The 15118-nt window shown below is 50.0% G+C and overlaps 1 protein-coding gene across 4 annotated transcripts in view; it reads right to left on the bottom strand.

Annotated features, from left to right (window-relative positions):
- Window positions 1-15118, bottom strand: part of LOC105287640 (dachshund homolog 2) — a 216263-nt gene that overhangs the window by 145808 nt on the left and 55337 nt on the right. For 3 of the 4 annotated variants that reach the window (XM_020034367.2, XM_020034369.2, XM_011353297.3), the window contains one exon: window positions 2058-2200. In XM_020034367.2, the coding sequence (XP_019889926.1) occupies window positions 2058-2200 (143 nt within the window). Of the gene's footprint in view, window positions 1-2057; window positions 2207-15118 lie in introns of all 4 variants that reach the window. The other variant, XM_011353298.3, reaches the window with a different exon arrangement.

The following is a 15118-nucleotide window of genomic DNA, read 5'->3' as shown; positions in this document are numbered from 1 at the left end:
CTCCTGGAGCAGCTACCCGAAATTTGCACTGCCTGCTACCAGGCAGGTAGTGGTAGCTAGGCACCGCCGTTATCCGTTAAACGATCGAACGATCACGCTCGTCGACATAATGCATCGGTTATAGTCGCCGGCGAATCAAGCGCGAGCATTGCGATACGTTATATTTCGCTCGCCCGAGAAAAAGAGTCGGGAATTTATTTAACGATAGATTCGGTTATATTTGAGCTAATGCTCGTCACACTCGCCCGGAACGCCCGAAACCGAGCGGATAATTGACTTAGTTCGCGCGCTAATAAACAATTCGATATGCATTAGGTCATGTAATATAAATTGCGCCGGGTCAATTTGATTAATGATACCTCTCCGCGATCGATGCATTAAACGATTACGACGGAATTCCGTTAGCTATTTCGGTTTCTGAAAATTACGGACCTGTGACTTCGCTTTCCATTTGATTGATGTAAGAATAGGGATGGCCGATGCAAATCCCTATCCATCGCACGCGGCTTTAGCGAAGCAGCCGTCTTCGCCATCTCTCTCACTACTTCTCCTGCCCAAAATGGTAAAAACAGACGGTGCATCTTACATCTAGGATCTTATCGCGCCTCATTCCTTACGCATTCTAGCATCGTTGCGATTTGTTGCCGAGAGACGTGCACTTTCAACGTATTAATTTATCTCCCACGCACGAATCGTATATTTTAGGTGAATCGGCGCTGCAACGCAAACTGTTGTACTACGGAGAGGCTGCGACGAGAAAGAGAGAAAGAGAGAGAGGCAGGCAGGGAGGGAGGACTCTGGCTCCAATCGTAAAACAATTATACAATTACCGCACGGCCGTAATTAATTGCCGGCCGTTTCAACGTTTACCCGACGAGCGAGCGCGAGAGAGCGAGCGCGGCTGGTTGCAGGCCCGCGCGGCCCGCGCGAACGCCGCGGCATTAATTCATTAACGTTGCACCGTGAAACGTATTTGCCCGTAAAATTGGTCGGCCGGCGTGTTCGCGATTATTTGCTTAAACAATTTCCGAACGTCGATCGACGCCGCCGCCGTATGACGTGATTTAACGATTTCCTTCTCTCGGCGTTGACGGCAATAACGCCCCTCCTCCTCGCTCTCTTGCTCTCTCGCTCTCTCTTGCTCTTTTTCTGTCTCTCTCTTTCTCTCCCACTCCTCTCTGTGTCCCTCGATGATAATATATCTGCGAAATAAGCGCATCCCAACGGGTACCCTTCAAAGCTATATATCGAGGAGAGCACAAAGAGAGAGAGTCCGCGCAAATAAACCAATGAATATTGTATGCGCATTTATCGACCTATCGGATGTTTTCAACGAGCAATAAATTTTGCGCGCGCGAGGATGAATAAAGTCGCGCGGAATTATAATATCGCTAATCGCGTGCTGCGTTATTAACAATAGTACATATTATTAGTAATTAACGGAACGGCCATTATTGGCAATCTTTGTCGATTACGACGACACGACGTTACGTTACGTTACATCACGGGAAAGAATTAATCAAGGCGATATCAACGGGATACCGCGGGTCGAATATCCGGTATTCGGGATGCGAAGACACACAGCGCACGAGTGCCATTTACGTAAAGGGATATCGTACGACGCCGGCACATATCCCGGGCATCGGTGACCGCCACCGCAGGCCGCAACACGACGGTGCAGTCGCAGTTAATTTGCTCACTCCAAGTGTGTTTGATTCCCCTAATTAATTGATCGGTAGGGTCACCGTGTGCCAGAGCACATATACGGATGGCAGTAATCAAGCGCGTGGCCCTCGCGCGCTATTTGCACGTATGCGCTCTATTTGGCGTAACCGCGCTCAACCATCCGCATCTCTGCGCTCGGATCTTTCAGCTTACTGGAGAACGTTACTTGTTCCGCTCGTTTCAATCATTTGCAAAAACACCGCGTTAAATTGGATTAAAATGAAATAAACGATCTCCATTTAACGACGCCAATTATATGTAAATATCTCTGACGATATTTAATTTCCTGTACGAGGCATTCGAATTCTTTAGGTGAAATGCTGAGAACTTACCGAGGTGTCCATTCTCGTAATAGTCGCCGTTGTCCATCCTGTGCTTCTTCAGCGAGTGCTGAGGATGATGGCCAGCCGCCGCGGCGAGGTGGCTGGCCGCGAGGCTCAGTCCAACGGAAGCTCGTTTTGGGGGTCTTCCTGGCCTGGAGCTGTACAGTGAGAGAGAGTTACTGCGGTTAGAGACACCTGTCATCGAGGTAATGTCTTACCCCGATCGTCGGCAGTCGCGATTTTCATCGCGACCGATTATCTGCTGGACTTCAAAGGCAAACATCAGCACTTGCGAGTAATTAAAGAAACTGTTACTATTAATGACAGTTACGAGCGAGTTGCAAGCTGCGAATTGAAATTGCGTGCTGCGTGACACCACGCGAGCGTAAAACCACTTGAACAACTTGGTTGCCGATGTTTCTTTTAAGAACAAGTTATTTATTTGCGATGCCTCGAGTGGATCTCGAGTTTAGATCTCGAGATTACACGAGAGGAGAGAGAAATCTCAGAAGACGCCGCGCGAACCATTAAAGGAACACCCGGCTCACTAGCCGAGGAACCAATTTGGAAACCCTAATGGCTAATCTACGTAGATCGTGCGAACGTTTCAAGAGCGGACTCTTACGTGACTAAGGGAAAATGAAAATCGTCTCGGAAAATAACACGCGGCTTTTTCAACAGTTGCGTTATCGATAAACGAGCACGCATGGTCACATTTTATACATGTTTTCAAAGCAAGCAGTACAGATTTGTAATCTCGCACAAATTATCTGATTAAAAGCTGTGCTCCAAGTCTCTAATACATGAAAATATTTACCTACGAGTACCTCGCTTGGATGAATTTGCGTGTGCGGATCTTGTATTTTTAACTTGTACTTGGCAAATTATAAATAAAATTATAAATAAAACCTGTACGTAAATTTCATAGAAAATCCTCAAGGACTATTTGACAATATCTCGCGTTAACCCTTGCGATCAACTCTCGCGAGATTCATGCTTTGGAACGAGTCTCGTTTCAAGTGGCCGGCGTTTTCCTTTGATGAGCGGCACCTTTCGAACTTTGTCGGCTCTCGGAGAGGCAGACGCGAGGAAGATCTCCGTTGAAACAATCTGTACGATAGTGGCGATGATACTAGCGCGGTCGGACGGGAGGTTCATTTTTCATAAGCAGCAGGCGCCACGGAGGCGCTCACACACGTACGCATGCACACACGGAACACGTGCACTTACACATTCACCGCGACACGACACACCAAATTCACACGTAGAACAAAGCTGCCTTTTGCTGCAGCGAGGAAATATTCAGAGAACTCGTTACCGTCACGATAATTTTCTCTATACAAATTCTTGACATAACGTTAAACTGTTCGCCAATGTTCTCATCTCTCTTCCATCGCGACACATCGCACGTTATTGATTTGATCGGTCTCGATCGAACGGTCTCACGTATCAAGAACAAGGCAAAGCGCGTTTCAGAGATCGTTCTCTTAATTACGCGCGCGTGCTTCGCGCGGTAATATTTCCGTGGGGTAGGATCGTTAAGGAATAACGGCACGGGCTGAGCACCAGCAACCGGTAAGCGAGCAATCTCATAGTAGTCAAGACAGATTTGTAAATCTAATTTTTCATCCCATCTTTCTGCCTGCCCTCTCGCTTCGTTTCTCTCGCCCGGAATCCTCCTCATCTCCGCGTCGGTATCTCGCTCTCTCGTCTTCGCTCTCTCGGCCGTCCATCTCCCTCCTCCCTTCCCTTTCTCTGTCCCTCCGACGTTCTTTTTCGCCTTGCTACTTGTCCCTCGCTCTATCCCTTTTTCACCGCCGCCTCTCACGCACGCGGGATCCCCAGACGATTCTCAGACGGCCGGTTTATACGGCGTTGATCTCTTAAACCGCTTAGCTTCGGGTTACACCGAAAACACGAGCGCACTTTCTGAGCGCTTAGACCCCGCATAATGCGCATTTGTTTGCGTACCGCGCGATCAGTGAAATAAGAAAAGGCGCCGGCCGGCGCGAGCGAAGTCGCGTCTTCTTGAAGATCCAACGCGATCGGGTCCAAGTGGTACGTGTACCTCGATCGCGACACACGCGCGAAATCATTCACGATACAATTCACGCGATGTGAACAAACTTCTTGAGACATATCGAATGAAACGTATCCATCCAGTTTTTCCGCGCAGCGAGTTTCTTCGACGCGTTGTCGGATGCTTATGTAATACCCCGCCGTGTTGCGCGTGAATGTTGTGGCGAAATAATCGCGGGGCAACGACAAAACGGCGGGCGTGGAGCAGATCATTGGCCAAGGGATCAAGAGATCGCTCAATGATCTCTTGATGTTGCGCCAGCAGCGACCGCGCTACCGATACCGCTATCGATTTCATATCGAGGAAGGTAATATCTCTCTCTCTCTTTTGAAGTGAACAAAGATCAGCTATTGGCCTCATCGATCCATTTGGAATTGGACGACGATTGACTCTTAACACGAGATAATGAAAACTGTGAAAAATATTAAAGCGCGACGCAGCGGAGAGAATTTTCATTTTCAATTTCGGTGCCAGCTGGTCCAGCTCACGTTTTCGGGTCGCGAGTAATTACCGACGAAATGGTTGAAATTTAATGCCGTTGCCAGAAGGTTCCAGATAATTATACAGGTTGCGCCGTAAGTAACTCCCCTCCGAGGACGTTGTCCTCAGAAATGTCTCCGCGAGGATCTCGAGATGATCGCGAGGTCGGTATTTACGAGTGCGTATCGCGCGAATTATACGTACGAGCAAGCGGCAATTAGCGGGACTTAATCGTAACGAGCGATCGAGGACTTCGCGGGTTCGACTGCGGCTGTCGCGTGATTTATACGCTCGGAAATAAGACAGACCATCCGGCGCAGCGCTTATTTCACAAACGAGTCGCATCGTGTATAGTCTTGTTGCGGGCAAAACGGTTAGGCGGCTGGAAATTATCGGCCGTGCGATCGTTTTGTACGTTATACGCGGCGCGGCGCGATCGATCGATTAGATTCGGCCGCGCACACTTCTATATTGTACTTGGGGCCGGGTTCTCGTTCGGAATTGCGTGTGGGCATTAAGAGTTGCCGATGATCGGGCCAGGTGCTATGCCTCGATCCCGAACGTTTCCCCGCCCTAATGATCGTTGCACCTCCGGTGGAGAGAACCAGATCGCTCCACGGAAAAGGGACAGACGGATCGACAGCGGGAGAAAGAGGAGAGAATCGCGGAGAAATGCGCGGACGAAGAAAGGGCAATACGAAGAAGGGCCAAGGAGACGAGTGAACGGGTGAGCGAAGCAAGAGGAGGAGGAGGAGGAGGAGGAAGAGGATGGAGAAGGCAGAAAAGAGAGAAAAAGCGAAGCAGCGTGGCGCGACTCGCGCGGAGAATTACATGGCTTTCGTAAGCGATGGGGCGTTTAACGATCTATCGACTTCGAGGAGAGTCTTCGGCTCTTTCAGCCGCTCGCATCCGTGCGCGCGCGTATCCGGTCGCAGCGGCCTGCGCGCGCGCTGCGTGTCGGCAAAAAAACCCGGCGCAAGAGAACGCATCGAAGCCGATCGAATCGCAGCGATCCAATCGAATTCGCGATACGAATTCGCAGGCGAAGGTGCCGACGAACTGACACCGAGATGGAGACGAAACGAGGCAGGTGGAACTCCTTGCGTCTTAATACGCTCCGGCCCGAGTGGCTAGACGCTCGGATGAGCGAGCGGAATTCGCAAAATCGAGCGGAAAGGATGAAGCGATCTCAAGCGCGGGCGATGAGACGGGGATAGACCGGCCAGGTATTTAGCTCTACATGAGAATACTCGCTCAGATTGCCGATCTGATGTTAGCCTCAAGCAGATGGGCGCGCTGTGATTAATCGCGGGTACCTTAATTGTCTTAATTATGCGGCAGCCGCTTCCGTGGAAAGTGCGGCACCGCTCCGCGCGCAATCGACCTCGGTGTGCGATTTAACGTGAGTGTTTTCTCGCGATTCGTAGTTGCGTCTCTCTCCTCTTCACTCTTCCGCCTCCGCTGCGCCCATTACGATAAAGTCCAACGATAAACCGCAATAATTTCCCACTGAGATCGATGAGCGCGCGCGCGAGAGAGAGAGAGAAAGAGAGGTTCTCATTGTATGCGTCACCCAAAACTTTGTTCGTTCGGGAACAAACGAAACGGATACGAGTATCGTTTTTCCCATACGAAGCGATTGTGCTGCTAATTTATATCGAGAGCTTCTCCCGCGATGAAAAATAAATCAACGCGTACGAAATCCGAGAGCTTTACCTGTGCTTTGCGATCGACGGAATGATTCGCCGGCACGACAAATTGCACCGGATCGCGCTAATTAATCTCCCGGAATCGCGGGATACGATCGATACCATCGAAGGCCAAATCCCGATCGTTCAATTTTTTCCGTGTATTTCCGTTGCCCGCGCCCGCGCCCGTTCGTTGTTGGCCCAACAGTGATTACGTTGCAGCGCAAATATTTGCCACTCGTGTTTCGCGTTCGGTGCGATGAGAAGGACGACGGTAAGAACGTGTCGAGCGGAAAGATGGAGCGCAGGAGATGTGAGCGAGAGGCGAACGCGTGGTGCGCCATGCGAGCGACATCGCGTGCGTGCCACCCTGACCCCACCCTATGCATGTGTATGTGTATGTACGTGACATTAAATCGGTGTATATCGTGCATAGAATCCCTCTTACAATGTCTTCCTGTCGATGTGTCTTGTCAACGTAACGGCAAGTCCCCGTAATTACCAATAAAATCTAGATAGCAATTTCTCTCCCAGATATAAAAAGAAAAAATTTGCATTTCAGGGAGAGAGAAGTAATTCAGGAACGATATCGCGTCTCGACGCGACGTGAAACGCCTAAAAAATCATACCACCGTGGAAAATCCGGCGTGGCGCACGGCAACAGCTTAAGGAAACGCGATAAACACGTTGTAACATTTAATCGGTGTATCTCGGCAGCACGATCCTCGATCGCCGGTTGATAAATTTCAACGCGTCACGCTGGCCTGGCGCTCGTCAGAAAAGAACCCGAAAGTCAGAAGAACTAGACGCGAGAGAGCGGACGAGCGAGCGAACGGGCGAGTGATCGTAAATTGTCAATTTCGAAGTCAATTTGGCCGGGCTTACCAATCGGCTGCTGGTTAATTTCAAGGTGAATTGTGTCCAATATGGGTATATTATTAATGGCCCGCCGAGGGATAGGGTGCACTTCCAACCGACGAGGGTTGCAACCCCGTTCGCGCGCATTGCCCAAATCTATCGCTCGGGGCTGGCGATATGCTCTCGCACTCGGTATTCCGGATTAAATGCTCTCTGATGTTGCTGCAACGGCGGCGATTGCGCCGTCGTCTCTCGTGTGCGTCTAACGTCCGCGTGCGCGATGCATTTCGAGGGAATTGAGATATCCCATAGTCAAGTGTCGATTATGTGCATTTCCCTGAATTCCTCGCGGCATTCATATCGCGATAATTATCTTCGCGACATAGACCGCTTCGACGGATCACGAAACATCACGTAGGAAAGCAGTTTTCTCGTGGTGAGCGTTTCTAGGCTCTTTAACGAGTGCACTTTTGTGAAACAATTTTGTCTAGCGTATCCTGCTGCCGGTTTTCCGTTTCCAGGCACGGTCGCAAATATCGCGCCTCGTCTCTTAGCGAGGTTGGCCACAAAGCTACAAAGGGGCCACTGTACCGAGGTCAAACACGACGCTATCTTTGAATTATGATGCCGGTGCCTTATCGCATCCTGCTGCTACCGTCTTGCGCCATCCAAATACTCCGAGGCGTCCTGAAAACAAGGGCCGTCCACGGGTTATGGGAAAATAACCCGCGTAGACTCTCGCGCTGGTTCGAGGGAGAGAAAGAGAGAGAGAGAACTCGCCGAGTCTCTTACGAGATCTTTGCTGGGAACACTCCGAATCTCTACGAGGGTTCGACTGAGCAGAAGCGCATCCTGAAGACGAGGCGCAAAGAATCGATAAGAATTACATTTTGCCACGTGACGGAGAAACTTCCGCGTCACAGAAACATCCGATTCAGTCATGGCTCATAGAGTCCCACCCCGGTTTCCTCGTGCTGGTCCCCGCGTTTCATCTATATTGCGGAGTCAGGTTTCATGTGACCTTACATCTGGTGAAACGATACAGTCATCGGACATTAAGAGCGTTTACATTCGGTTGGTGACTGAGCGCCGGTGGTTGTCAACGGTTGCATTATTAGAAAATTCGACCTCCGTTGCATGTACTGACTTTTATGCCCCGTAACCGTCAACGATGACACGGCAGGCATAACGCGAATTTTTTATGACGCTGATGTCAGTGAAGCTGAGCAGACGAAAACGTCGACGTAATTTACAATGACGTGAATGAAAGACGCGCGAGTAACCGATGCAAAAATTCGATCGATTCGGTCAACCTCTCTATCCGGTTAAGCAGTCTTTCGTATCGACAAGATCAGCGAGGGGGTCGATGAATCCCTCGGAAGGATTGTAATTTTGAGAACCACTGTTAATACCGATATTATGATAGCTGGTACAGTCGTTCCGCTCCCGAATTGTCGTCTTCCGCGCGCGCTCCGGTTCTCTTTCGCGTGTTCCCTGCTCGCTTCGTTCTCACCCCTGCCGATTCAGGAGCACACATACATGCACACATTTCCTCCCTTTCTCTCCGCTCTCTTCTTCCTCTCTCCCTCATTCTCTCGCGCTCTGTCTTTTTTTCGGAACTTGCGAGAGCGTCGACGAGAGCGTCCCCTCGTAAAGCCTCGTCGCGCGCAATTCCCGTCATAACAACGACTTCAATTTTCGTCAAAAGTCTTTCGCCGTTATCGTCGTCGCCGTCGTTCCCCTTTCTACCCCTGCGCCGACACCTCCCCACGATCCGGTCCTTCGATTTGCCGCTTTATAAACCCGGCCGCCACGCCGGACGAAAATCGTCAGTCCCACCGCGGCGCGCTCGCGATATTTTCCAAATTATAAATTTTTACGAGTACCGTGCGCGTGCTGCTCGTCCGCGCCCTTCGATCCCGCGTACCTATCTCTCCGTTTCCACCGACGTTTCTTCCCTTTTCCCGCCCGCTACCCCCGTCACTCAGATTGGATTTGTCCGATTTCACGCGTCGAGCGGAAAAAGAGGGCGAGGCGAGAGACTCGCGGCTACAAGCTCGATATACGTAGTCATCTATGTGTGTATATGTGTGCACTCTTTGCGCTCTTAAGCGTCACACGATTATATAATATCAGCGATGTATTATACGTAGTATCGCGTGATTATGCGTATGTGGCATTATATCCTCCGGTTTCGATTTAATAATGATCCGATTGAGAAAAAAATCAATTGATTATAGATGTAGCAGCACAATACGAAGGCAATAAAAGCCGGTTTATGAGCCAGCCGTTACGATCGTTATGCAGATAACGTAATGAAATGTACCGCTATCAATTCTTCACGTTCGCCAATTATTCCGCAAGTTAGCGCGAGCATTCAAATCCAAGAGTTTCCCAGTAAAATAGAAAGACAAGTGGAAAGAACGAGGCATTCACGTGGATATGGTTCGCGGATGATTTTATGCATCCTTCCTTGTGCCGTTACACGGAAGAGGAATAACGAAGGAAGCTCCCCTCGGCGATGCGCTGGTTACTAAAGAGAAAGAGAAAGAGATAGATAGAGAAAAAGAGAGAACGCTTTCTAATAACCACAATGTAATGCTGGGGTGCGTTACACAAAAGAAATCTTTTTCTCCTGGGCGGGGGGCCGAGGACTTATCTTAGTAATATTGGATTAAAACTTATGCCTCTCTCGGTCGCAATATGTTATTTTTATTGCTCGTAGCTTTGCATAATATTCGCTGGGGTGCGCGGCCGTCTTCTCCCTCCCGCTAATTCTCCGTCTCCCGGGCTAATTTTAATTTTTATGTCGTGCTCGGGGAACATTACGATTTCGACGTGGCCTACTTATTTGCGTTTAGAATCTCGCGGATGCTTCGTAGTTGTATTTTCGGTGGAGAGACGCGTAGGGAGCGAATTAATGAGATCGAGCCTTCGTCTTCTCGTTCATTTTCGAACATGCGCATCTCTGCATCTTGGATATGTAAGCAGAATACGAATAGATATATATATATAATAAAGAAACTAGTGCGGAGCATCACATGGAACTCACAGTGTGAAACCACCATCAGCGTCGATGTCGGCATCGATAGAGACGAACGCAGCTATATCTATCTACGAAAGTCTACACGCACACGCTCCGTGGACCAATTTCAATTTCGAGAACCCTCGCAAAGGTGTAAAGTATCTCTATTACTGGCCAGCAGGCTCTCGCAGCAGAGAGCCCGTTTCCCTTCGGAGGACACGCGATGCATTCACTCAAAAAAATGTGGTCCATAACTCCATAGGCAAGCTGCGAGGTCTCACCGTCCTGAGATAGCGCGTCTTGATCGAAACTCACAAATTTTACTTCGGCTTTGTAAATCATTTTTACTCAGAATTGTTTCTCTCGTTGATCGAGACTCCTCTGACGTCAGCGCGAAAGATAATTCTCTCCCTTCAACGATTTCGGCGACAAATCCACTCCAAAGGACGAGGATGATGACGATGACAAGGTCGCTCCTTCACGCATACGACACGTATTCGGCGTAATACTCGATAATACCTGTATTTGCACGTGGCGGGTACGGGAGGTCTTAGTCGTGCGACGTGCGTTACAGCCGCGTAATCCCGGCAATCTCGAGGACGTGGCCCAGTCTTCGGCGGGAGTAATCCTGCCAATTTGAGCCGCGGATTATCCCCGGAAGGAGAGAGCAACGACGTGTTGCGTTCTCGCCTCTCGCGAGAAACTTTGATTCGATTTCGGCGCAACAACAATCGGAATACTCTCCGCGTCATGAAACGCGCGAATCCCCCGGGATTAATTTTGTCTTATTTCATCCGGCAAATCCTCGTACAGTCTCCCTTTCGAGCGATTCGCGATGAAAGTCTCAACTCGACGCCCGATGATAAGGCGCCGTTCGAAACTTTGATCTGGATCCACCTGGTTAAATCGCCCGCGAACGCGGAGAATCACGACTAGCTTATAGTCTGAACAGAAATGGGTGCGGAAGGGCAGGGGTGAAGGTGTAAGTGCCAGGATGGTGCTTACCTCGAATAAAATATATCGGCTCGTAAAGCGACTGCGGTGGTCAGCTTTTTGTCGGACGGCAGGGTGCGAGGCGGAGGTCGGACGTGAGTGGGGGTTAGGCGGGGGTGAGTGACTCGTGTGTATATTGGCACAGGGTGAAAGGGAAAGGTGACCACGCTCTTTTTCTCTCTTTCTCTCTCTCTTTCTCTCCCCATCTCTTTCGGCGAGACCTCGACCAGTGTCTCTCATTTCAATATTTCCACGATAAATCCGAGGTCCCGGGCTTTTTTACGAGTTGCAGTGGAATAAATAATAAAGCAGGCCCAACGGCCGTGGCTCTCACACTAACGCGATCGCCAATACACCTTGCGTGCGCCCTCGCCGATTCGCCCCCTTCGGCGCCTCCCCTCGCTCTCCCCGTTGGCGTTGGCTACTCTAGCCTGGCTTTTATGATCGCTCCAGGTATGTCCGAGTGTCAGATCGAAATAATAAGCGAGGGGGAGGATAGTCGGCAGCAGCGGAGGATGTGGGAAGACACGTATCTGCATGGGAAACATGCACGTGTGTGGGTACGCAATGCATAAACTCACGCCGACTTATGGCAGGCCCGTACGCTCCGTCGAGGAAGCCTCGATCTTTCCCCCGGGCCCCCGACCAGTCTTCCTTTCTCCCCTCCCCTCGTCCCGTTGCTCGCACGGCTTTATTAAGTCGTTAAATCGCGGAATCGTCGTCGACACTCGAGGTAACATTCCTCGCGCGCGTTCGTATTCATACGCGAGCGAATAATCGTCGCGTCCGTTCATTTCCCTCAAGACGGGTAGTCGATTACCGTCAATTAAAGACGCTCTCCTCTTACCACCGCTATATGCTCGTCTTGTATGTCTCATATCGAATCTGACATTCACGCGAAAAAATAACTTTTTAATGCATGCACGATGCAAGAATTACTCTCTCGAGAAATCGAACGATTAGCGCACTGCGCTTAACGTAAATTACGCGCGTTACCGCATAACGTGCTTCTCTTTATTGCGCTGTAAAATGCACTCACGAGAACACGTTTACGACGGAAAATTGCGTCTTTGGAGACTTTTCGTGCGAGTGTCATTCTCGTCGTCCGGACCCTGAATCGATTTCAGTAACGCGGACCTCGCGCCGATTCGAGCGGTCTTCCACGTTTAAGCGCGATAATTAATAACGTAATTAAGTCGGGGTCTATAACTCAAAGAACGTCACGCTCACGGACGACCGAAGTAATTGGGGAATTACATTCCATTTCCAAAGAGAGATCTCTCTCGAGATTCTCGGGGGACACCGAGAGGCTTCGTTTACCGCAGCTCGCGCAGGCAAATAATTAAATATCAAACGTTTGCAATTACCGCGGTGCACCTGCTCGAAGACCCTCGTTTTCTTCTGCCACTTTTCAGCCGTAGCAAACAGACAAACAGACTCGAAATTTGACGCGGGCGATCATTTTTCCAGGGCGCGGAAAACGGCGTCGATCGCGATTGATCCGGAGGCGTAATACCGAGGCGGAAACCGAGAGTCTTCGTCGCCGGCAGGCCAGGGAATCGCACACGGAATGCGATCCTGTTTCTTGCATTGCCGCGTTCCTGGCGTTCTCTTATTAGCACGTGTCCACCACGAGAGGACTTGATTTACGGCGACGTGGCGGAACGAGAGAGCGTCCACGAGTACGTGTGTGCGTGAAACACGATGCACGAGTGACGTGCGCGGAGCGAGAGTCAGGCAGAGAGAACCGAGAGAGCGCGCGCGCGTGGACGGTTGTCGGTTTGCGGTTGACCCGTGCCGTACCGCACTCCGATACCTCTGCGGTCGCAAGCATGCCGACACTCCTGGGCTAACACACAGGGCCCATAACAATGTCCACGAGAGGTCTAAGAACCCGGTGGTCCAACTTTTACCGTTAAGAATGTCCCCGGTTTTCTCTCATCGACCAGGAACACGTGTACACAGATCTCTCGGCTAACCGCGTACGCCCGAAATCATCCTCGGTCTTGGCTACTGGTTATCGTGATAACAAACATCAGGGGATAAGAGGCAAACGTAGAGTATCCCTGGCAATTATCATCAACACCTAGAAATGATTTCAACGGGCGTTGGCAAACAGGAGGAACGCGAGCGTAAAGTGTCGGCGTATCGTATAATTCGCGCGCGTTTTACGAAAAAGAATCAATGAACCATTTTCAAACCGGTTATCGCAACATTAAAATTTACTCGCGTATGCGCCCGCGGTATAGAATTTCAGAGAAGACATTACCGGTAATTACAGTCGATTCCGTCCACCGGCGAATTAAATTGACGGCTGCGTGGTCGAGAACGTCATGTGTCGGTCATCACGTAGTACGTCGAGCTCGTTTGAGTGCGCGTAAAAATTACGCTCGTGTTTACACGCGTACTATGTTTGCGCGTACTGTTAGTGCTGCTGACCGTGCTATAATTGATTTTGCAATAACAATATATTTCGAGAAGGCGGGAGAACGTATATCGAAAAGCCTATAGAAAGACACAAAGTTTTAACGGCGCAAACCTATCTAATTGAAGAAACGCAAGAAATTATTAAAAATAATATTATCCCGAGGAGACAGTTATACACTTATTAATTAACAAATAAAATAACAAAAAGGTTATTGCGCTTGAACGGAACGTTGTTTACGCAAAGTATGCGTTTTCGCCTTCTCTCAGAGAAGTCAAGCGTGAACCGATCGTTTTAAGTGCAATCGTTCACGAGATCCAGTTTCGCGCCCTGCCGAGAAGCGGTCAGTCGCGAGAGATTAGCGGAGCGATTCGTCAGCCTCGGTTGTACAAATAATCGTCGCCGCCATCCATCGCGCAGGCGAGTCATCCGGATAAACCGGCCGAAAACTTCCTGCCACCTATTCAGTGCCTTTGAGTTCCTTCGCGTCGATTCACTCGGCTGTGTCGATTTAGTCGTCTTCGATCTCGAATTGGACGTTGACGTCGCCCACGTACGCGTTCGCGAGACATCAAGATCAATGGAGAAAAAATTGCGCACAACCGATGATTACATTCTGCTTTCACAGCGATACTTTGTACACTCTCTTTATCATATGTACAATTTATATTAATATTATCGTTGATAATCGATCTCGCTTTCGCCATTAAAATTCCCCTTAGACTTTTGTCCAGAACAAATGAAATTGTTTCGATTCCCTGGCGTCATTTCGGTAGAGCATTGCATTTGTCCGCCCGCCGCGAGAGAAACCGGCCGATATCGGACCGAGAAGGGAGCGAGCGGGAGAGTCGCTTTATCTTAATGCCGAAATCGAATCAACTCTAGCGCACGGAATTAGAGATGGCATTACAGGGCTATCAGCGCATATGCACTCTGCATTGCCGCTGCAACCCCTGCCCGGGCACCGTGAGGCATGCCCTTCGTCACAATACCGCGCGAGAAGGGCGAGAACAATGCGTCGACGTGGGGAAACACGAGCACACGCATCGGATGATATTACTCGCGACCCTCCTCCGACCATCCGCGCCCAGAGAGACTTTCGTGCTCTCGCGAAATGCGCCGGCACGCACGCCGCCGAAGACGAGTCTCGTTTTCCAGAAAACAAAGAGGAACAGCCGAACAACGAGCGCGAGGATCCCCTTCTCTCCGTAGGGGATGATGAATTGGAGAAATTATTTTTTTCCATTCGCACTCTCGAACGCAGCGAGTGCCGGACGATTCTCCATCTCGCCGACCAAGTTCTCTGCGAAACTCGTCTTTCATCCCGCCACGCTGATCCGGTTTTCCTCCGGCCAAGCGTCTCTATCTATCCGCCTATCTTTCTTTGTCTCTCTATCTCTCTTTCTCTCATTCTCCCTCTTTATATTTTTAGCCGCGCCGCTTCCTTATAAACTAATTTCCCTCCTCCCCGGGACGCCCGGCGCCGAACAATTGAATTCTCTCTTTCCATTTACCTATCCG

The sequence above is a fragment of the Ooceraea biroi genome, chromosome 5 (assembly GCF_003672135.1).
Source record: "Ooceraea biroi isolate clonal line C1 chromosome 5, Obir_v5.4, whole genome shotgun sequence".
In the NCBI taxonomy this organism is placed as follows: Eukaryota; Metazoa; Arthropoda; class Insecta; order Hymenoptera; family Formicidae; genus Ooceraea; species Ooceraea biroi.
This window is presented reverse-complemented; position numbering and strand designations above follow the sequence as displayed.